The sequence below is a fragment of the Vidua macroura genome, chromosome 1, assembly GCF_024509145.1.
Source record: "Vidua macroura isolate BioBank_ID:100142 chromosome 1, ASM2450914v1, whole genome shotgun sequence".
NCBI lineage: Eukaryota > Metazoa > Chordata > Aves > Passeriformes > Viduidae > Vidua > Vidua macroura.
This window is the reverse complement of record NC_071571.1, coordinates 2,689,997-2,714,099: the sequence shown is the minus strand read 5'-3', so window position 1 is coordinate 2,714,099 and position 24,103 is coordinate 2,689,997. Positions and strand designations below refer to the sequence as shown.

Sequence of the window (24,103 nt, the reverse complement as noted above, 5' to 3'; positions counted from 1 at the left end):
GAACATCACTGCAACAAATTACTCATTGCTATGGCAGTGGAAGCAACTCCTGCAGCTGAGGGGGTGGCATTTCCCTCACAGGTGAGAGGGTGGCATTACCTTCACGTACAACGAGCTCTGCTTTGCACAAAACCTCCCCTCCTGCATTTTTGGCAACGCAGGTATAAACACCACCATCTTCCAAGGCAGCATTGTCCACAACCAAGAAATACGTTGTTCCTTCCTTCCCCTGATGGACCCTGTCGCTGTCTGTCAGCAGTGAAGTGCCCTGAGGGAAGGAAATGACATTTTGGCACTGGAAAAGCCAAGATGGAAAAAACAGAGGTTTCCACTCCTCTGATGCCTCAGGTTTGAGCTTTTCTATTTTCACATTCTGTCCTGCTTTAGTGTGTGGGTCTGGGCTTCACATCAGGGGATGCTGAGCTCTGTGCACAGAGCAGGGAGACAAAACAATTCCTGCTCCAACTGGGGACCAAGGACAAATGATCCAAATCTCAGGCCCAAGAGCACAAACAGCGTGGGCTGGAGAGAGAAAAACAAGCAGGATGGGAGTGCCTGGGCTAAAGCTGGAATGGGACAATGAACTGCAAGGTGCAAATGGAGCAGAGCTGATCCCAGTGAGAGCCCCCGGGAGCGCTCGTGCATTTTGGGACCATTTTGGTTCATCTTGGGTGCAGCCCTGGCTGGGCTCTGGTGCTGCCCAAGGTGGATCCATGGAGGAGATCCTTTTAATAAATCCCTGATTTATTCTTTAGCTCTGTCTGGTCTCTGTTCTAGGTCAGCCTTCACAAGGCATCATTTCAAGAAGCAAATGTGGGAGTAGAGCTATAACACACACTATTTATGTGAGCAAACCTCACAGAGAAAATGCTGCCCCGGAGAGTGGTGGAGTCACCATCCCTGGAAGTGATCAAGAAACAACTGGATGTGGGTCTGGTTGACAAGGTGTGGTCTGTCAGAGGCCGGACTCAGTGATCTTGGAGGTCTTTCCAACCTTAATGTTTCTGTGATTCTGTTTTTTCATAAATGCTATGAAGAAAGGGGCAGGATGGAGTGTGTGTGACACAGAGCAGACTGTGAGCATTTGTAAAAGGTCCCTGTGACAGTAAAATGCAAGATAAAAATATATAATACAATATGTACCTATATGCACATAATACCACAAATATGAAGTGATGCAATCCCGTTTTCCCACCTAAATCTCTGTTTCTGAAGTTTTCCTTATAAAACTGTAACAAAAATTTAAGTTAGAGTAAATCACTCCACAGCAGCACCAGCCCAGCACTTGGTGGGAGCTAAAGGTGCCAGATACTAGAAATTATTAGGGAAGAAATGACGGATAAGACACAAAGCATCATTTGATAAATGCTTGGTTTGCCCATGGTGTGGCACTATTTGGTACATCATCATCAGTGTCCTCTGTAAGAGCTTCCAGATGAGAATTGACAGCAGACTGGGGCTCTTCAGCCTGCAAGGGAGGCTCTAGCAAGATATGACAACAATATTCTAAGGATTAATAAATAATTTCTCTCCCTTCTACAGAATATTCATTATCCTTACTCACATTGATTTTACTAAGTTGTTGCAGGAAAAATACAGAGCCTGGAATCACACTAACAATTGGGATAAACCACTCAACCCTCAGTCCCATTGCTGCCCCCAGACTGCAGCACACATCTCAGTGGCGCTCAGGTAGAAGCAATTTCTCTTCCTGCTCTTTTTGGTCCCCAAAACCATCTTGGTTGCCCTCTCTGCAGGGGGACACGGTGACAGCACAGGGTGGGATGCACAGGTGGTGGTTCAGTGAGAGCAGCTGGTCCCACAACTCTGCAGACACGATCCAGAGTCCGTGTGAGAGGTGAGGGAGGAAAGGGCAGACAAAATTCCTGTGGAATTGTGCACTACATTCCCTCCTATGGTCCTCACTCTCAGCCAGAGAAGAGTCTGCACTCACCTTGAACCACAAAACTGTGGGCTGAGGGGTTCCTTCAATGACTGCCTGGAATTTGGCAAGTTCCCCAGAGTTCACCTGCACGTCCTCTATTGTCACTTGCATGTAGGGAGGACCTGGTGAGAAAAGAGCATTTGCTGCATGGAAATGAAACTGAAACTTCATTCCCAGCGTGCTGACAGAGTTGGAGTTACTCAATGGGATTTATAGGACAGGCCATATAGGATGTAACAATAGTTTAAAGTCAACTCAAGAGGTACAACAGCAATGTATTTGGGGTTCTTCATGCTGACATTACTTTTAGGCTTCTTATCTTCACACTTACCTATTACTTTTTGTTTAATAAACAGTTACCACTCAAAAATTTGGAATACTAAAACAGTCAGGAGTTTTTTTCCAAAAGAGAAGGCAGTGAGAATCATGGGATTGGGAAAGGGAAACAGGGTTTGGTCTTACTTGTTGGAGTCTTCTCCTCAGTCTTATAGACACGAGTTCTTTCTGTGGTCTCGATATAAACTTCACTGTGCACGTCCCAGACCACGTCTCCTTCTCTCCTGTACCAGCCTCCTGCCCCTGCATCTGGGGATGTTCTATCAAGAAACCCAAGAGAAAAGATCATGGCATAGGCACATACAAGAAGTGCAGGATTACACCCTGCCATTGATCTGTTTAACCAGCAGACAAAGAGTTATTTGCTTAAAATTAATACAGGAATAATTTTGGTTTGGGTGGGGGGAGGGATTAATTTCTTTCCAACCTTTTTTTTTGCCCTTCTTTGACAAAGCATTGTCACCAGGATTCTGAAAACAACGACAAACCTACAAGAAACTGAGTCCACCACAGAGGACTTGCTTTTCTTGCACCAGAGTCAGAAATCCACATGGATATCCTGGATATATGGAGGTGGGTATTTACCTGTCGATGGGAACAGCGCGTTCCCGAGCGCTTTCCCCTCCAGCAGCCTCCTCTTCCCGGGAAGGAGCAGGGCTGGGCTTTGGCACCCCTGGCTCTTCAGCTGGAATCTGCCTCTGTGCTTTGGCTGGCAGCAGAAATTGGGCAAGTTAGACACGCCACCCCATGAGGCCACACCCAAAACCCAGAGCCAACCTTTGGAGCCATCTCTGGTGCCAGAGCTGAGCCCACCTGACCTCGGCTGGGTGCAGCCACTGAAGGTTAGAGGAGAATTTGGTACTTTTGCAAAGAGCACACGAAGCAAAGGGGTTGGACAGCACCAGCGTGGTGGCACTTGGCTGACTGGGCTAAACTGACTGTTCTGTAAGGAAACACACACAGCCACAGGTGGGTTGGATTGGCCATCAGGCTCAAACAATCCTCACCAGAATCCAACCAAGAAATCACCCCAGGTAAACAATTCTCCAAAAACATCCCACATGGGAAAAGCAAGGAGCAGAAACATAAATTGTTTTTTCTTTCTTCTCTCTGTGCACCTCTATGAAAAAATCCCGAGAGAGAGAAGGATGTGCCTGCCACAGGCTCATGGCTGTGAGGAAGTCATGGAATCACAGAAGCATCCAGGTTGCAAAAGACCCTTACAAACAAGTCTAGCCATAGCCCAGCACTGCCAGGTCCACCCCTGAAATGCATTCCAGGGAATAACCCAGTGTTAGCTTTGTCCATATGAATTCTTCCATTCAGCTTTGCATTAGAACAGTTCCTGACTCACTGCTGTGATCACAGACAGCGTCAGGGACATGAGTGAGCTCACATCCACGTCAGCTGGTGGTCAAAGCAGGTCCTGGCTGACCATATGGTTGATATGGAAGTAATATGGACTCTTACAGAGGACCTGGTGATGTTTTAGCATCAGCATTGCTGCACCTCTACTGGAAAATATCCTTGTACAGCTCTGATTTACACCAGAACAAGGTTTGGCATCTGGGGCTTGATGAAACCAAAAAAGTGGTGCAGCTTGATGGCCGTTTCAGTTATTTTTCTTCTTTTATTATTAATTATTTTATCAGATATAAATTCAAAACCTGATTTGATCTCACATTCCAAAACTACCTGATTGTCTTTTGATACTGACCACTGGAATTACACTGTAGGATAAAGTGCATCATCTCCTTTTTCATTTAAGGAGAAAAGGTTAAATCCAGAGTAGTCTTCTACCCAGCAGGTAGGAATATTTTACTGAAATATTTACCTCCTTTTTATTTAAGGCATGTGATCACAGAGAGAGGTGTCAAGTCTCCATCTGATTAAAATAATTCCCATAACCAGTTTCATTTTGCACAGATGAAAGACCTGCCAAACCATCTCATTCATTACTATATTTTCTCTTTAGCTGTGACTGAGGGAATAATCTGCTCGGTGACATTTTACATAGGATTTTTGAGTCATCCCACTCCACCAGAGGATTATTTCCAAAGATGATTTGCGACTAGAAAGGAAAAAAGTTTTTAAAGCCCTGACATTTTTTTATATGCTGTTATTTTGGGTCTGATTCCATGAACAGCTTTTATTCTTCCTAAGTAAGAATATTTATTTTTTAAGGAATTTTCTGGAGTTTGAGGGCTGAAGGTTACTTGGCATTGTCCTTTGAGTTAACAGTGGTGGAGAACAGTGATTCTGACTTGACACAGAGACAGCTTAGACAAGTTGCTATGGCAGAAGCAGAGGAAGAGTGGAAGGGTTGTCGCTCATCCATGATTTTTTAAAAACAACAGAAAGACAAAGGAATTGTTCTGGCAAGACACAGCCACATACACAGTTGGTTTTAGTCACACAGAAGCTGCAAGGGGTCTGTCCAGGCTCCAGGGTCAGTGAAATGCAGGTGAACTTGAGACACCCAACACTCTGGAAGTCTCTGACAGTTGGTCCAGGATATTAAAGACATTTCCAGCTTGTTTACAGCAAACAATAAAATAAAAGCAACCACCCTTACCCACCCCACCAAATCACAACCCAAATTACTTCTCTGAGTGTAAAGGAGGGATCTCACCCCACCTTCTCCCCCAAAAGAACTTGAAGCAAGACCAGGGGAGAAGCCCAAAGGTGGAAAAAATCCCCTATTCCTTAATTTTGGGCAGGTGATGAACCAAACTCTATTTCAGACATGGTTTTCAAACACCTCCTGCTTCCAGAAAGATCTGCCCCAAACTTCGATCCAACCTAACCCCAACCCACCCTCCACGTTTCTTTGGGTCTGAATGCCCTCTCTCAATCTTCATCTGCTCAAAACACAGGAAAACGAGGCTTAAAACATCATTGCTGGCATGCTCAATATTTTTCCATCTCTCAGCTCCCGGGGGACACCTCCCAGCTTCAAGCCAAACCTACCATGGCCTCCGGCAGGCTGGGTTTGGGTGCTGGCTTCATGAACAAGCACAGAGGGCCCGGCTGCTGCCCCTGAGCGCTCCGAAGGAGCAGAGCCAGGAGGGCCGAGGCCAAGGCCACCATCTGCTCTCATGCCCGGGGGAAGAGTCACCAGCAGCGAGGCCGAGTCCATGAGCTTCCTCAGGGCTGTCTTGATCTCCCGGTCAGCGCGCTGCAGCGAGGCCTGCACAGACGTCTCCGTCTCTGACTGGGGGGAAGTCATTCCTACAGACAAGAGCAACAACTTTTCTCTCTTCAGGGCAAAAAAAAAAAAAAACAGTAGCACCATCCGACCCATGGAAATATCTGCCAACCGTATCATTTTCCCTTCCTAGAGAAGAAAGTTGATGGAGAAATGCTTATTCCAGCAAGAGGGAGTGTAGGTGAGAGTTAAAAATAAGAAAGTTGGCACAAAATGCTTTGGAGAGTTGTATCTCAGCAGGCTGGGGACACTGTGCCACCTATGTGAACACCTGGCCTGTTCCCAGACAGTGGAAGAAAGGATCCATCTCCCAGCTCAACCTGACGTTGGTTGGTCTGTCAAAAATACCTTTATTAATCATAGATTCACAGAATATCCTCAATGGGAAGGGATCCACAAGGATCATCCAGTCTAGCTCCTGGCCCTGCACAGTCACCCCAACAATCCCACCCTGTTCCTGGGAGTGTTATCCAAACTCTCCGGGAGCTCTGGCAGCTTTGGGGCTGTGCCCATCCCCTGGGGAGCCTGGGCAGTGCCCAGCACCCTCTGGAGGAAGAACCAACCACTGGGTAAGACCAATGAAATGAACCCACTGCTCTGATACAGACCCCACGTGCAAGGAAGACGTTATCTCACGGGGAAGGAAAAGGAGTGAACAGGAATCAGCTGTCAGTGGCTCTGGAAGGGCAGGGGAATGAAGGGAGGGCTGTTCTTTTTCACCAAATCTGGCAGAAAAGCCACTCCTTGCTCTAGGGTGACGTGTTTGTCCTGCTTCACAGTATTTAAATATTTCTGATGGGTTTGGATGTAGAAGGCTGGGATGGGATCACAGACTGCAGGAGCTCATCTCACCCAATCTCCTTCCTGATAAACCTCCCACAAATCCTGAAAAAGCACAACAAAGGGATGGGTGTACCTAGGGAAGCCCCCACATAATAATGAAGACAGAAAGAATGCAGGTCAGGTGAAGACAATGATCATGTTCATGATGCAGTTGCTCACCAATCAAGAGAGAAAACTCAAATAATCACATAGTTTGAGAAAAAAAAAAAAAAAAAAAAAGAGCATTTGGAATAAACAGCTCTGACTTGTTTAATGTCATTGACATTAATGAGTATGTCCCGTAGGGGTTTTGATTCTGCTCCTTCCTGGCCTCAAGAAAGTCAATTCCCATGGTAGACCTGAGAAAATAAAGTTGAAGGCTATGTGTGGATGAAGACCTCTCACTTGATTTTTGTTTTCAATAATCATGATGGTGACAAAATATTTCTTTCCTGAATCTATTGATGGAAAAAAAAGCAAGATTTGCTCACATGATGTCCCAGACTGCCCATCAGTGTTCATCAGCACTGGGCTGGCTGGAAGACATCAAGTATTTTCCTAGAGAAATACCTGGATTCTCTGGTGTTCCTGCTGTGATTTCTGCCAACTGGCGCTGTCCTGTGAACTGGGCAGCTGCCAATGAGTGAATTGATTGGAAAGGCATGAAACATTCAGTTAGGAAATATATCCACAGGGGTATAGACATAGATCTAGAGGTCATATATAATCGCTGGTCTCTCCCATGCCTCAACACCACCACTTTCCTCCCTGCCTAGGGGACATTACACCACTTCCTTCTTTTGGACACTGATTCAGGCTGAGGAACTTTAATATCCCACAAGATACAGAGACCTAACAAACACCACAGCGATGACACCCTGTGATGGACAACCTCTTTCCCAGCTCTAAAATCTCAGCCTTGAGCCTTTCCACCCCACAACTTCAGCCCATCCCCAGGAACTCAAGACTGACACATATTTTGAAGCTCCATTTCGATCTTAGAGAAGGACCCAAGATGATGTGAATCATTCAAGATTCCCGAGTTGGAAATGTCCCTAAAACCAGGTTTTTTCACTTCAACACTCCTGAAACTGTCCATAAAAAAGGAGCCAGAGCCCAACTGCATGAATATTCTTGGACTGCAACCCAGCTCCTGCTGAAGTCAGCGGGAGAAGAGGATGAGCTGATGGAATATCAAGTGCTGTGACAAGAACACAGAAACCCAATGAGCCCAGTGACAGCTGATGCAAGACATTTATTGATTTCAACTCAGCATCTAACAGCATATCTTGCACTTGACTTTTTTGTGTGTGTGTGTTTTTTTTTTTCTTTTTTTTTTTTTATCTCAAGCAAACTGAAGTTTCCACTTTATTAATACCCATTTACCTCCAGGAATTTCAGTAAAACATTCATTGTATTAAAATCTTTCATACAGCTGTATCTTTTCATCTACAGGAAATAAATCCCCACACATCTCATTAGTTATCTACACAGTTTAATCACTTACAAGCATAATTTTTAACCTCTAGGAAAATATTTTGAAAGTATATGTAATGAACTTTTCATAAACCTTTCACTTTTTGAACAGAGCCCTGCATAGGATTTTAAAATTTCCCTTCAATTGATAACTCTTTTGCTTAAATTTCAAAAGAAAATGTAAACAGATGTTAATTGCTTTGAGCTAATAAATCAAAGTATAATTATTTCTTCTATGACCATCTGAAGTGCAGCCTTAGAGCTTCTTTAGAAAAGCCTGAGTGTCAACCACACCAGGAGGAAACCTCCATGTTCCTTTACACATCCTCATTATCTTTTGTTTGAATATTACACTTTTTGAAGACAATCACAGGGCAAAATCTTTTTCTCAGCAGTATCTTCGTAAATCAGAATAAAATCCACTTCCTTCTGTGGAATTATTCCAGACTGATACAGGAATAGCTGTGATCAGAATCAGGCTCAAAATAAAAGAAATATTTTTAGCTTTGAAAGCATTTCCCTGTTACGTGTCTGTTACTTTCCAATGTACAGTGCAATATAGGAAAAAGCACTAATATATATATCCATCTTATTGCTTCATTATAAAACAAACAGTATAAACCAAGGAGATGTTATAAAAAATGGGATAGTACCATAAAGGAAGCTTGATTTCCTTCACCACTGGAAAAGCATCCTATATCATGAAGGTAGTGCACACAACATCCTGAGTGGATGTTGAAAGTGAAAGGCTGTGAAATCAGTATGTTCATTTTAGTCAGCACAAGGTGCAGCTGCAGAAGGGAAAAAAAACAACTTTTCTACAAGCACCTTTTGTGAATTCATTCCCTGCTGGCAGGAATATTGCCCCAAGCCTCCAGAAGAAGCTCCTCAATACCACCTGGCTGGGAAACCCTGAGCCAACATCATCCATTCCTTCCCAAGGCAGAAACTCACTCCACTCTCTCTCCCCACGCTGCTTAGAAATTCAGCTGTGCCTGAGCTTTTCTGGTTTCCCTAAAACCACAAATGAAACCGCAAATGAACATTTCTACAGAGCTCAGCTGGGACAGGGTGTGGGGATCCTCACCCCACATCTCTGTCAGCAGAGAGGGCCAGTGCAGGGTCCTGCTGGGATCAGTGAGCTCCATCTGACTCCAGCTGGCACCAAGACTTGGGCCTGGGAGCTCATCTCTTTTCAGAGCAGTTTGTTGGAGGTCTGGGCTACATCCATTTTTGGTGAAGCCAACAGGGATGGGCTGTGCTCAGTGCACCTCAGCCTCCCCCCCATGCAGCATTCCTGCTGCAAAGCTCCAGAGGAACTCCATGATCAGTCCCTCTCCGAGGCATCTCGACCTTCCTGGTTACAGTAATATGATGCAATTGCAACTGCCAGCCCAATACATTTGGAACAGATCTATGTTTCAACTGAATATTTATGGTAAAGCTCTTTTTTATCTCTCTCTCTCTCTTTTTTTTTTTTATCTGTCTTTGTGCTCCTGCTACTTTGCCATAGCTCAGTGGTAAATTCCTCTTATCACGTATAAGGGACATCATGGATCAATCTGTTAGCAGGAATGTTTCACCACTGGCACAGTCAGGAGAACAAATACTTTTCCAGTCATATTTATTGGCAAAGACTACATTTGTGGTCCTTTGAAGACCACGTTTGTGGTTCTTTGTCCTTGTTAATGTTTGATTGCAGATGCAGAAATTATTTTGTGCAGCACTTTAATCTTTCAGTTAACTGAATTATATTTCAAAAGACATGGTTTATAAATCCACCACACTAGAATGCAGAATAATGAAACCTACATTATCAGACAGCTAGGGAGTGGATTTGAAAATATCAGTCATTTAGAAAAGATAGTCTTTTTCACTTAAAGCAGAAGAGAACAACAAAACTCTTGCTTCCTCACGACAGTGGGACTCTCTCCACTGACTAGTGTCAAACTGGGATTTCAACCAAAACAATGCCTGAGCAGCCCTTTGAATCCCTGGTATATGTCATATCTACTGTATATCTCATTATATGGCAGAAGGTTAAAAAGATGCAACCAGACTGTGCACGTTGAAAGGTTTATGAGGAAATTTTGGTAGAGCTAATTGGTGTCACAAGTGTACAGCAGAGTCAAAGCAGAGTGAAGCTTCATGACCTTTGGGCCCACACCGTGACAAGAGACACCTCCTGTCCTGGGCTACTGAAGGATGCTGAAAAGCTGAGATACTTTCACCTCCTTGCCACACCAAAAACTGGCACATGAAAAAATTATTAAGTTCATGGACAAAAAAACACACTTGTTCATCTATATTTCTGTCATAGGTAGAAGAATCAGGCTTTTCCTAAACCTCCCATCACTGCTCCACTATGGAATGATACATGTTCACCTAGATCAAAGCTTTTAAAGTCACAAACTGTTCTGACAGACTGTTCCCTTTAAGACTGGAAAAGCTTGACACATCATATTTAAATACATTTCCCTCTAAGGTATTCCCCTTGTACTCGTTACCTCGCAATCTTTGCCACCAATTCCCCTCGCCTACAACAATTCTGATTTTTTTTTTTTTTTTTTTAAACATAAAGCTGCTTTCTTTGGTGTTAAAAATCATGCTTGTGTCCGCTCAGCTCTGGGAGAGGTCTTCTGTGCTGATGTGCAAGGTGACAGGCTCGCCAACTGTCCCGTAGCTGAGCGTTCTCGTGGAAACTTCAGTTTTAAAGCTGGACTGCCCGTTGTCTGCCGAGCGCTGGACCTCGGTGCAGAACGAGGGCTTCACGGTGAAGGAGGGGCCGGGAGGAGCCGCGCGGGCGTCGCTCACGCGGAAGGAGATGTTGGAGGGGCCCGCGGACTGCGCGCCGGCCACCCGAGAGGCTGACACGAACACGGCCCCGGGGACATGCTCCTCGTACTGGCTGAAGAACCTCTGCCTGGGCTCGGGCACCACGGGCCTGACCAGGTTCAGCAGCACCGGCTTCCCGATGGTCGGCTCGTTGATCTCCGTCTGCAGCACGGAGATCTCGCGGGGCTTCTCCGCCGCGGGCTTCTGATCCTCGCACCTGTAGGTCTCGCCTTCTTGAGGGACGTAATCCTCCAGGTCCTCCAGAGTTAAGAGTTTGCCGTTGTGGGTTAAAATCTTGCGGTCCCGTGTGCTGATGTCGTCGGCGTGTAGCTCCTCTGGCTCATCCACTATGACGTTGTCCTCTTCGGGAAGGATGTCCTGTATCACTTCGGGTGCCTCCTCTCCAACAGGCCAAGACACATCCACTTCATCGAGCCCTTCCTGACCCTCTGGACTCACCGGGGAGAACAGAACTTCGTGTTGGTCTCCAGCAGCTGTCCCAAAACTGAAGACCAAAGGCTCGCCCCCGCAGGCAAGCAGAGAGGAGGTGGCGCCTGACCCGTTGTCAGCACATGGATCCCGAGGGCAGCTCTTTCCTTCAGTCCCATAATCCATAAATGAATCACTTCCTAATTGTTCAGACCCACACGGGGAGTTTCTCTCTTCGCTGCTGACTTGAGGTCCTTCCTGCTCGGTCGTGTACACCAGAGGCTGGATGTCACCTTCAGAGAGACCCTCATTCGGCAGAGATTTTGACTGTTCCACCAATTTATTGTTGGAGTTGTTTGTGTTTGGATCATCTTCTGGGGAGCGCTTCGGCCTTGAGCTGGGAAAAGTGAACGTTAACACACCTGAGTCATCTTTCTCTTGTTTTGCTGGGGAAGAACCTCTTTTCCTTGTGGGCTTTGGTGATTTTTTCACCTTGAATTCAATTATTTCTTCCACTTCGACCCACTTGGGCTTTTTCTCTTCCACTGTGCTCCCCACAACGACGTCTCTCGCCGCTGCCCCTTGCATGTCCTCGTGTTCTGTGACATAAAGCCTGGGAACAGCAGCAGACTTTGGTGCTGCCTCCTGGTCGTGTCTGTGGACAGGCTGCCTGATCTTGGAGACATAAACCGGCTCCGGAGCCGGCTCCGCCCGTGGGGAGCGGGAAGGAGAATGACCTGAAGGAGAACGCGCAGGAGAAACCCTTCCCCTTTGTCTTGGGCTCTTCACCACCGTGGTTATGGTCTCCTCTCTGACAGCAGAAAGGGGTGGAATTGGTGGGAAGATGAGACTTTTTGGGGAGCCACACTCCACCAGCACATGCCGCGGTCGGCCAAGGCGCGGCGTGGGGTTAGTTTGGGGTGAGCATTCCAGCTTTTGGGGAAGCGGTCATTTTGGGAGGGACACACACGCAGCGCACACACCCACGTGCCCGTCTCCACTTCCCGATCCAGGGAAAACCCCCGATCATTGCCCTTTTCCCCAGGGAAAACCCCAGCTCCATGAGCCTCCTCAGGTGTGAGCACGTCCAGCTGAGAGATGCTCTGCTGGGTGCTGCTGTATTCCGTGTGCTTGTGTTGATCACCCACTCTGCTACTTTGGAACACAAAATTTTAAACACTTAAAGACTTTAACCTTTTCCTCAATATCCTTGGCTAAAATCCCAATTCCATCCACCTTAATGCCTAAATACCCTTTATTGCAGTAGGGTCAGTGTCTTCTTAATAATATTTAATAAATGCAACATATCTCTTTTTTTTTTTTTTTTTTTTAATTACAGCCTCTTTTGAGACCAGAGATCTGCATTTCCACATGCAGAACAGTTACATTGAAAGGGGTTAACCCTTAAAACGTGGAGATGACCAGGAAAAGAAAGTTAGAACATCTCCTGCACAAGTCATCTATGCCAAAGTGAATTTGTTTTTACAATTCATAATACCATTAGTGCAGACACAGCCTGATCCTACTGCCTCCAATAGACACAGGAATACAAAGCCAAATTGGGATGCATAATTATGATTTCTCAGCATATTTCTGCTGGCTTTACTTTAGATTTTTTGACTGAAGTTGGGCTGGTGGTAGATGCCTCATCCCTGGAAACATTCAAGGTCAGGCTGGATGGGGCTCTGAGTAGCCTGATCAAGGTGGAATTGTCCCTGCTCAGAGCAAGGGGTTGGGATAGATTATCTTTAAAAGTCCCTTCTAACCCAAGGCCTAAACCCAGGCTCCAGTGCTCTTAATTTATATGCTTAGCATGCAGTTTTTCCTGCAGTTTTTTTCTGTGGTATTTCTTGCCTTTATTTTAGGTAAATGTACTCTGCCAGTGTTTTCCTGGCAAGCACAAGGAAGCCAATGCTCCACACCTGCTCCAGTGGAAATCACAGGAAAACTCATTTTGTTTCTGTGTTGAGATTCTGTCCCTACCTCCAAGGAATGGGGTTAAAAACAAAGAATTAACTGAAGGGTCAAACAGTGGCCTGAACTGAAATTAAGAATAGAGACAGCAGCTTTTTAATTCCTCTCTTCCTCCTCACCATTCTCCAGTCACAGCCACGTGGAGCTGAAGGTCTCCCCCTCTGCTCCTCAGGCATCTCTGCTCTGACTTTTGCCCTTGAGAATGGAGAACCTGTTTATAGCCATCATGGAAGACTAATCCTCTTGGGTTTATTTCAGCCTTTCTCATCTTCTGGCCTTATTTTTGAAAACCTGTACTTCCTTCTCCTCTGGAGATCAGGTTTGTTTCCACCATCAAGCTCTCCCTTTGAGGACATGGTGGAGTCCAGGACTGGATCAGCTACAGGGAGATTTATTTCCTTGCAGAGCGCTCTCTCTTCTACTGCTCATTTTTTACTCTTTTCTCTAAGTTTTCTGCAGTTTTTCCAGAGACCTTTAAGGTCTGTGCAGAGCCTTCCTACTGGCCATGGTGCCTTTCTGAATCACACAGAATTAAATCATTTTAGGTGACAATGAATCCTCGGGTGCTTGCAGCAGATCATGGTCTATGTTGCAAAGTTAAAATGGGTTTTTTGGGGTCTGGAATTTGCATATATGGACATGGTTCAATCCCATCTCTCAATTATCTGTTATTTTCTGACAGTAGTTGTAAAGCTGCTTCTGTTCATCAACTTGCTACAGATTAAAAGCTGGAATTTACCCTTACAGAATTATTCCCAAATTTTCCCCCATCACTATCCCAATTTCAGCTGAGGTCCACTCTTATTTAAAGTTCATGACCACAAAAGGAGGGGAATTTCTCCCTGAGATCCCACTTCTCAATTTACCAAACTCCTTTGGGGCTGCAGCCCTTGATTTAGGAGTCCCTTCTGGAGCTGTCCTGAACAACAGCCTATGGGACTGAGATCTCAGAAATTTAGAAATCAGCTTAACTGATGGCGTTTTGTATTAATGAATATTATTTAATCCACCAGTATTAATACTGCTGCTCCAGATACGGGCACAGAATTGTGGTTAAATGAGATTTACCTAGTTTTAGATGTAGACTGGCTCTGAGATTCCCTCCTGCTCATGACTTTTTTTGGATATTTCTGAATGTGATCTAAAAAAATAACTCTCTCTTCAGTTGCCCCAGTCTGAATCCTGGTCCTTGAGGCAGTACAGGTAAAAATACTTTATTTTCTGGTTTTTTTGCAGGGTGAAAAACATCTAACAGCTGGAAATTTAACTGAGCTTATCTGCAACTTCTGGGAGGGGACAAAACTTACAAAACACTGCCTCCAAAAGGGAGGAATAATCCTCACAGAAAACAATAATAATTAAAAAAAAAAAGGATAAAAGGTAAGCAACTCTTAACCATCCTTCAGTTGCAATTTTATGTCTAACAAAAATAAAATACATCCACTTAAGCCTCATGTCCAAGTCAAGGGCTGATTTTAGCAATAGTGCAGCTATTGAGGATTGAGGGAAGGTGTTTCCCCAAAATATCCATTGCATAACTCCTTCCTGCCCTCAGGACATGGTTGGAGTGGCTTGGAGCTGCTCTGAAATCCTGTCCCAGGTCAGTGTCCCCCTTCCATCACGTGAAACAATTTTATTATGTATTTCTCTATGGTACTTGAGAAGATAAATTAAGATTTTATTGGCTACTTGCTTTCTAGGCTGTGTATGACTGAGGAAATATTGCTTTTCACAGGAATTAATCCTGTATTTTATAGGCATCCAGTATAAACCAGGCTCAAAGTAGCTAAAAAGACCAAGTCATCAGGACAATAATTTATATTAGAAATATAGAGATAGAAGGGGATAAAAATATTAATTTTCCTTCTGCTTCATCATACAAGGCTTTCCTGAAAAGTTTAAAACAAAGCCAGAAGAGATCACTCTAAGCTCTGAGATATTTGTTAAGTTGGTAGATATTTTCAGGTAGACAGTTTTCAGATTGGTTTTCTTTTTTTCATTCAGCACTGAGAGTCAGACTCTCCCTTCTCGAGCTCTTGTGAAACTCTACCAGCATTTGGGGGAATATTTTTCCTGTGTAATATCATAAAATAACTGCCCCAGGCTGTGTCTAACACCAGTGCTGCTATTTTTGGAAAAGAACAAAAGGACCTTTTTTGAGGTGATCACTTCACATGGCACAGAATTCCGTGGTGGGCTGGGAATGAACACACTTGCATGGCCAATGAACACAAGCTTGTTATTGGATCATGCAGAAGCAGCAAGGCAAAGAAAAACCACAAATGTTACCAAAAAAAAAAAAAAAAAAAAAAAAAAAAAAATCAGCACTTACATGATGATGGTTTTCTTGGGCACTTTAGTCTCTTGTTCAGTGACTACAAAGAGAACAGTATGAACAGCATGGGGTTAAAGAAAGGCAAAAGCTGAAATGATTAAATTATCTTTGCTCAGTTCATCAACATAAACTGGAGTGAAAAATAACCAACTGTACCATCCCATCCATGCTTTCTGTGGTTATTTCCAGCATCATCTTTTGTGTTTCTGACCAGGAATGAGAATCCAGAATGCTCTCTGAACATTTAGCTTTGAAATTAAATATTTTGTGGAGAATAATTTGGCAAAAACTTGTTTGGCATTTTTGTTTGGTAGGTCAAAGCTAGAAAACAAGATCCTTATTTAATTTTTCTTTATCCTATAATAAGGTAGTGATGGTGTCAGAAACCTGAAAATGCCTCAATCTGGAAAATCCTGGAGAGCTGAAATTCTTTAAACTATGCTTGCCCTTCCTAGAAAAAAAGAGCTCCCCCAAACACTGGATTGTGGTCAGACTTTTGTGGACTGGATGCAAAATCTAAGCTGGTAAATATGAAGACTAATATCATTATCATCAGTAGAGAAAATCAGCATCAAAAAAAACCCCAAACCCAAATCCTAGAAAACTCAGGAGAGCCCTGTGTCTGCTCCATCTCTTTTTTTCTGCTCTAATTTGCAATTTTTCCTGACCCTTCTCCCATAACAAACTGGAAGCTGTTGATGAATATCAAGATCAAAAGTTATGATTTCATGGTGTTGCAAATATTCCTTAAAACTGACATTTCTAAAAAGTAGAAAGATGCTGTTTGAAGAACTAACTGAGATTTTCAGCAGGTTTCCCATCCTCTCCACTGGAATAAAATTAAGACACTCTTTGAACAACACTGCTCTAAGCACACTGAACTGGTGAACCTATTTGAGATCTAGGGAAAAAAAAAACCATCAGCAAGCCCCACTTTTTATTTAATAAACTAGCAAAATATCTAAAAAAAACCACCCATAATTTAATCTCCAGGTTTTCAGTTTTCCAGCCAGCCTATAATAAATAAGCTCTGGTAATTTTCAGCCAGTGCAATTTAAGTGAACTGCTTCTTAAAAATATCTATAAAATCACAAACAGTTCTTGCCCAGGGAATTTGGAGTGTCTGTATTATTTGTTTAATAACTGGTGATTAGTGCTGATGTTTTCAATGGTGCCCCCAAACCTGCATTGACTGAAAATTAAAAATACATTTACAATATTAAATGGAATACTTTAACCTAATTTTCCTTCCATTTCACTTCCAAGGGCTCTTCCCTGCCTCAGGTAAAAAACACAAATTTGACCATAATGAAAAAGAATTTTGTGCAAATATTGATGTTAATTTCTGCCCTAGAGCTCATGTTTCTTTTGCAGAGCCTTGTCTTGTTTATGCCTGTAAAAATCTGGAATCATTTCCCAGAGATTCAAAGGAGCTACTGCAGAACTGGGTGAGTTGAAACAAAATCTGTTTGGAGATTTGAGTTTACACTAACTGGGTAAGTAAAGAGCAAAATTATTTTCAAATATTTATCCCTGGACACAATTACAATAAACCCATTTACCTATCCTTAATTAATATTTTTTTGCAATAACTCAAACCTTGATTTAAATTGTGGAATTATAATAATACAGTGATGGCAGATGAACTGAGTGCTCAAACAATTTACCACACTCAGGTTAGAGATTTTCACTGAATTTTTAAATCACTATTCTGCAATTTTCAAATAACTTTTAGAAATCTCATTAAATAATATTATGAGATTAACCCGTATGCAGCGAGTATATGAGTAAAAATACTGAAGTTTTGATGGAAATATTTTATTTAATTGGATTATACACCTGATAATAGGTGTTTTCTACAATTATTTTAGCAGCAAGTGTATTTGGATGAGAATTAAATAATATAAAAATAGTTGAATAAATTTAATTAAATCTCACAATGTCTGTAATGAAAAAGTCTCTTTAATGGTTGCTCTATTAATGTCTGTTCTTGGAAGTCCTCCCAAATGACACCAACAGTGATATTTCTATTTGTAGTGGATGTCAAAGAGAGTCAATATTCAAAAGTTTATCAGGCTTGGGATGAGGAAGCTGAAAATGGCATTTAATAAATTGTATATGTGCTGTCCGAGGTGTGAGGGAGGATTTGAGCAATCCTATATTGAAGGATAGAACCACACGAAAGTAGGATGAGAGAATTTGGGTTTCTTTTCTTCTTTTTTTTTTTTTTTTTTTTTTTTTTTTTTTGGTATTTGTTTTGCTTTGTTTTTGGTTTTTTTTTGTTTTTTTTTTTTTTTTTCCTGTTGCTTTTCCCCGAGAGGAAAATATTCTGCATCCATTTTTAGCGCCGGATTTATCATTTCAACTTTTCAAGAGCATTTTAGGCAAACAGCTTTGCAAAGCAGGAGCCCCTGATAAGCAGGTTAAAAGCTGTAAGCATTAGGGACAGCCCGTGCTTTTATAGGACCAGACATCTCTTTGGTTAATAGATTAAACATTGGCTTACAAGTGATGGGACACTGAGGATAAGTGAGTTCTCCTAGCTCTGGATGGATGGAAGGTTATTTGTGGCCTTTATTGCAATTTTTAGGTCTCTTTTCACCACTCACAGAGGCTTAAACCTATTTTTGCTGCTCAGTTCATGCTGCTGACATGAACCAAAGGAGCACTGCTCTGTTTTCACCTCCTTCTGCTACACTTTTGAGACTAATCTTCAAATCCTGACAAGAACTGCTAAAACTAATCCTAAAATGAGCAATTCATGCAATCCCTGGGGTTGGAAAAGACCCTTAAGATCGTTGAATCCAACTGCTAAGCCAGCACTGGCACTTTAAACCCTGTCCCTAAGTGCCACATCTACAGGTATCTGAAATCCCTACAGGGCTGGCAGCTCAACTCATGAATATAAGACTTTTTAAAATTATATAAATGGGATCTCTCTCAAAAATACCCCACCACAACCTGAACAAACAAAACAAAAACCCCCAAGCCCAAACAACCAAAAGGCTCCATGCCTGCAGTGACTGACACGGCTGCAAGGGCAGATGGGGCTCTCCTGAATTTGCACTGGAAACCCTGTGGCCTGGCCAAAAATGAGACTAAACCATGGTGATAAGAGAATAAAAATAACAAGGTAAATACACTAATCATGACCCTAATCAGGGAACAAACAGGGGGCAAACTCCCGTGCCCTATTTCTTCAGTAACGCTAAGAGATCTGATGCTCCTCTGTGTTTTAAATCTTCCTTGCAAGAACTTAATTTTTTGCTGATTTTTAACAAGGTGGCTGCTACGAGGCAACTGAAGAACCTGCCCAAGGCTCTGCATGAAATCTAAGGCAAAGCTGTGAAGGAATTCTTGTTGCCTGGCTGTAGCTGCTTTGGGAATTTTTATTTATGGCTTTGTCTCCATTCCTGTACCTGACTCCTCCCCTTGTACTGTCTCGTTCTAGGTCCTGACCTGCCCACCCATATGGAAATGCAACACCTTTCCAAGGCACTGGGCTTTGCTTTCCTTGACAAATAATCAAGTTAGTGAGCCTGGATGGATAAATCACACCAGAACATGCCAGAGCACATCAGCCCATGTTTGCCGTGTGCAGGTTAAGCAGCAAGGTGCAAAGCAGACACAGTCAACTGGAAGTCAAAGAGAAGGATCTTCTTTCAGCTACACTTTTTTTTAAAGTGTCTCAAATTCTTCCAATATCCACAGAAAGAGGATTTTTTTTTAAGCAACCCTCCATTGACTTCAGTGCAGCGACCAGGAGTGGCTGAAGGCAGATCTCAGCTCACAAGGGATCCCTTAGTCCAGTGGTTTCCATCCTTTTTGGATTTGGTCCACCCAAGGGACCTGCAAACACCCTAATAAAACCATAATGTGAATTTATACCAAAGAATTTTGGTTTTGGTATCCATGTTCTTGTTATTGGATCATGCAGAGGCAGTGGAGTGTGGAACATCACCAGCTGCAGGTCAGGGGCTCATGAACCACTGGACTAATGGTATCCCAAACCCTGGGTTTGGTTCAGCAGAATAAACAGTACAGAAAGGCAGGAGGATAAAAACTAAAATAGTTGCCCCTTGGGTGCCTCATGAGACCCAGACAATGGTCATTTCACAGAACAGAGATAAATCAGGTAAAACTCAGACCCAGGGTGCAGGTGAGCCAGGAAGCAGACACGGTATCTATTTCCTGTTGTGAGAGCAGTAATGTTGTCCTCTTGGTGAAGTTACAAGTAATCCCATTTTCACAAATAGGAAGGATTGTGAGGATGGAAAGAGCCTTCATGAGATCCACCTGTCCTCCAGTTCTTTGCCAGATGAACCTGATTTTTCCCCAGGCAGATCAAGGCTGGTTACTGATTCTCAAGAAAACAACAAGTTCCCTCCTCAGTCAAGTGCATTATGCCAAATTCATCCCTGGTGCCATTCTGCTCACAACAGTCCTCTTGCTCCATGGATGAGCCTATTTTCTCCACTGGCCTGAAGCAGATCTCCCTCTGTTTCTCCCTGGAGATGACTCAGGGATCTATTTTCTTCCCTATTACCAAGTTCAAGCAATTGCACATCAGAGAACAAACTTATTTCATGACATTTCTGAAGCTTCCAGGCAAACTCCAATTATATTTCTGTAACCAAGTTCACAATTTTTTTTGTTTGTTTATGATTACAGGAATAACAGCAGATGAGAAATTTGGGGCTGAACATACACACTTGCAACCCCCAGAGCTGAAAATGCTCCTAACATTTTATACAACTCTTGTTTGCTTTTATAGCATCTGCCTGAAAGGAACTTCATCAAGATACACCACCCTGACAGAGATTTATTTGTGTTCCTCTACATCCTGCACACAACTTATTTTTCTCTCTTTGGGGCATAGAAAAGACAAAGAATTCAAGTACTTGAAGGTTTATATAGCTGAAAAAATTCTAGTTTAAGTGTAGTTTTCTACACTTACACCATCCTCCCTGTAATGCTTTTTGATAGGACTCTGGGAAAGAACTAAAAGGAAAACATGTTTAAAATGAAGCCAAGAATGTTCATCGGTCAGGATGCTAATCTTAATAATTTATTGTGGATGAATCCTCTTAATGTAATAATACAACATTTGTGTCTACAAAGGGCTGGCCCTAAGGTCCAACCTGACCAGAGTCCTGTCTCAAAACAGCAGAGGACAGTAGAAAATGATGAAAAAATACAAGTAGAGGATCATTTATCCCTGAATACTTTTCCAGACTCCAGCAGCTTCACGAGTCAGAACATTGCCTCTTAGTGGATGTTGATAATGTCAATTATGCCCTTTCAAACACACTCTTGAACTCCTGTTATTATCACAAGATGGTGTGGAAACACCAAAGTTGAGGAAAGAAGGTCCTAGAGCTGCTGGCAAAACTCTGGCTTTTGCTGACCATGCCTCCACCAACCACATCTGGAAGAGGCCTTTGAAACCAAGGTTTGCTGGCATGGAAAGGCCTGTGCCTAACCCAGTCTTCTCTCTTGCCCTCCAAATCTGTCCCTTTCCTATTAAAGGTGGTCCCTTGGCTGTATCACCTCCTGAGCTGTCACTGGGAGCTGTTCAAGAGGCTGGTTCACACTCAGCCACACAAGGACATTTAAAGGATGTGCAAAGAAGCAATTCCCTATGCCAGGAAATGCTCCCGGGGGAGACGTAGCCATGGATTTAAACCGGGCTGTGATGAGCTTACAGCAAGCAGTAACACATTCCGTGTGGAAATCCCTGGGATAGGCAGCAATCCCTGGAACTTTAGGCAGTAATGACTAAAAGTTGTGAAGAAAGATGCGTTTTTGGATGGGTGTAAAATCAATTCTTATTGCCCTACCAATCCAGGTGAAACTGGCAGGAAAAAGGGGAACTAGGACTATCCCTGGACAGTCCTAAATAATGGATGAACTAATCATTGCTCAGGACACACTGCTGTCAGCTCTGCTTTCCCCACGTCCTTCAGTGGTATTTCAGGAGCAATCCCACAACGCCTCCACCTTTACTCAGTGGCCCCTGTAACATTTCTGCCAGGCTGACACACATTTCCAAGGCATTCCAACAATATACAACGTTTCTTTTTTCACGAGATGGCGGCGTGACAAACCCTTCATTCGCTCCTCCTTTTTCATACAATGCGTTCATGAGCATTATATGAAGTTGATTTGCCAGGCTTGGAAATCAACAGATGGTGATGGGCGCAGAGCCGAGCTGCCCTCTGCCCATGCACATCTCCAGAAGACGTACAGATACATGGACACCAACAACCAGCATGGGTAAGATGGCAAAAAATACCGGAATCTTGTTGTTTTTAGGGCAACTGGCTGGCGTACGCACGGAGCTGGGCAAGGGTCGTACCTTCAATGGTGATGGCTTGGTCTCCTCTCCTCTCCTGGGTCAGGGCTGCGGCGCTGTGGTGGTAAAGCTCTGCTCCACTTTTGGCAGACCCTAATCTGTTCATCAGCTGGAGAGAACGGTGCAGTGCCAAATGAAACACAGGATGGTTTTTGGTTTTTTTTTTTTTTTTTTTTTTTGTCGTGATAAAACCCTGCCTGTGCTACCCTGGAAAATTCAGTGGGTGAAGGTGTGAGCCCAGTGCCAAGCTGGAGTTTGGAGGGACACTTTGCTGCTAGAGATGGAGTTCATGGTCTTTTAGCAAAAACTATTCACACGGACAAGTTACAGCACATCTGCAAACTTATTTACTTAATTATTGGGTGTTTGCTCTGCAGCCTGGGACTTGTTCCTGGGGTAACTCTGTCTCTACCAACAGGCCCAGATTCCTGCTGTACACACACTTAGATGGCCCTTAAATAGGATTTTTTTTTTTTTTTTTTTTTTTGCTTATCATCCAATAATTACTGAATACTGGACCTTAGGATCTTGGTCAATGGCAAATGCAAGGTAGTTTGGTTTTGCTAAAATTCCAGTAGAATTCTTTAAAGTATATCAAACTTCCTAAATATTTCTGTGAGCTGAACCATTTACCATGGAGCAGCTGACCCATGCTGATTTCCTAAACCAAGGCTGATTTATTTTATTGCCAAGCCCTCAGAACTTATTACTATTTTATTACAGTGAATGCATAGACTGTGATTAATTTTCATGCAATGTCTTATATTTTAAAAAATTATCAGCTACTTTCATGTATGCTTGCTAAAAAAATCAGGAATTTTAGTGCTTAACCCTTCTATTTAGACCTAATTTCTTTATTTTGGCTCTGGAGGGTTTCTTAGGCATAATTTAAAGACAGTCCAGAAACAAAATATCACATCAGAATGGTCACAAATTTTGTAAGAGCCTGCTCTAGAGATCTGGATCTGACTTTAAGCTCCAGAACAAGCTCCATCAATTTTTATTTGTACCAACAAACTGTCAGATCAGAATATTCTGAAGCTTTTGGACACTCACAATCCAGATCTAGCTCAAGACCATCTATAATATTCTTATGAGCAATTACTCAGCCACGGGTCTCTCATAGTAAAATGAATTCTTCTGCCTGTATCATTTCAGGTGACGGATATTTAAATCTTTCTGAACTCACCTCACATTCATAGTGCCCCATATCTTCGTTGGAAGGGTTCTTGACCACCAAGACTGCGATGCCACTCCGTGGTTCACTGAAAGTCTGGTATTTACTGGTGTCCTTCAGCAGCACCCCATCCTTGTACCATCTGAGTGGAAAAACATGGAGCATAAGCCAGGAAAAATTATGCAGCATCAAGAGGTCCCCAAGATCACTGATCCATCCATCAAACAACTCCGGAGCTGATCCTTAGACAAACATTTGGATCCTGGAAGGGAGGGCTGCAGGTGGGTCGATCACACCTGGGTATGAAACTGCACACGTTTATGAGATTCTTCCCAAGAGATCTCCTCAGTCAGTGCTGGAAAAGGGTTTTAAATGATGACAAGACAAGATTTGCTGAGCTTTTTGTCTGAATACCTGATAAAATCAAGTCAGGGGTAAGGCAGGGAGGATAACCAACAATAAAATATTTTCCAGGGCTTTAGATTGGACAGAGTCCTCCTCAGGGTCTATCTGTAGGTATTTCTTTTCAAATTCTAGCTAGAATTAATTGCTCAGAACCTCAGGAATGTCTGGATCATGAAGAGCCAGCATTGGGATGGGGTTAAGACAGAAGACACAGTAAAGAAAGGGTCATAAATTCCAAATTACTTTTCTGACTATGCACAATGGGAAAGCAGGATTTGTTCCCATGTGAGCTGCAGGACTGACCTGATCTGAGGCCTGGGTGCTCCTTCCACAGTGCAGGTGAACTGGACATCTTCACCCTCGACAAGATAAGCATTTCTGACCTTGTTCACAAACCGTGGGGGCACTGCAGAAAGCAAAGGTAAATGTGACTGGTAGCTGGAAATAGGAACAGATAGTAAGGGCATGTCCCTGACCAGGTGATTTTCACTGGGTATAAAGGATACTAAAGACCAAATTTTTTGACCTTAAAAAAGTTGCCTGTATGTAACTTTTTTTTTTTTTTCTTTTAATATATTATCCAGTATATGTTGTATAGAACCCCTGGAATGTCTTGGTATTTATAACATCATAGAAACATAGAATCATTCAGGTTGAAAAAGACCTCTGGGGTCATGGAGACCAACCACTAACAGTGCTAAGGCCAACAGTAAACCACGTCCCCAGGTGCCACATCTAAATGTTTTCTGAGCTCTTCCAGGGATGGTGACTCCACCAGTTCCTTGAGAAGCTTGTTCTGGTGGTTG

The 24,103-nt window shown here is 43.2% G+C and overlaps 1 protein-coding gene across 1 annotated transcript in view; it reads right to left on the bottom strand.

Annotated features, from left to right (window-relative positions):
* Positions 1-24,103, bottom strand: part of OBSCN (obscurin, cytoskeletal calmodulin and titin-interacting RhoGEF) — a 168,714-nt gene that overhangs the window by 20,917 nt on the left and 123,694 nt on the right. Inside the window, exons 88-95 of the mRNA XM_053972858.1 lie at positions 23,601-23,703; positions 22,905-23,034; positions 21,719-21,824; positions 5,252-5,512; positions 2,867-2,990; positions 2,408-2,541; positions 1,955-2,067; positions 100-268 (exon numbers count right to left, since the gene is read on the bottom strand). Of these exons, the coding sequence (XP_053828833.1) occupies positions 100-268; positions 1,955-2,067; positions 2,408-2,541; positions 2,867-2,990; positions 5,252-5,512; positions 21,719-21,824; positions 22,905-23,034; positions 23,601-23,703 (1,140 nt within the window). The remainder of the gene's footprint in view (positions 1-99; positions 269-1,954; positions 2,068-2,407; positions 2,542-2,866; positions 2,991-5,251; positions 5,513-21,718; positions 21,825-22,904; positions 23,035-23,600; positions 23,704-24,103) is intronic.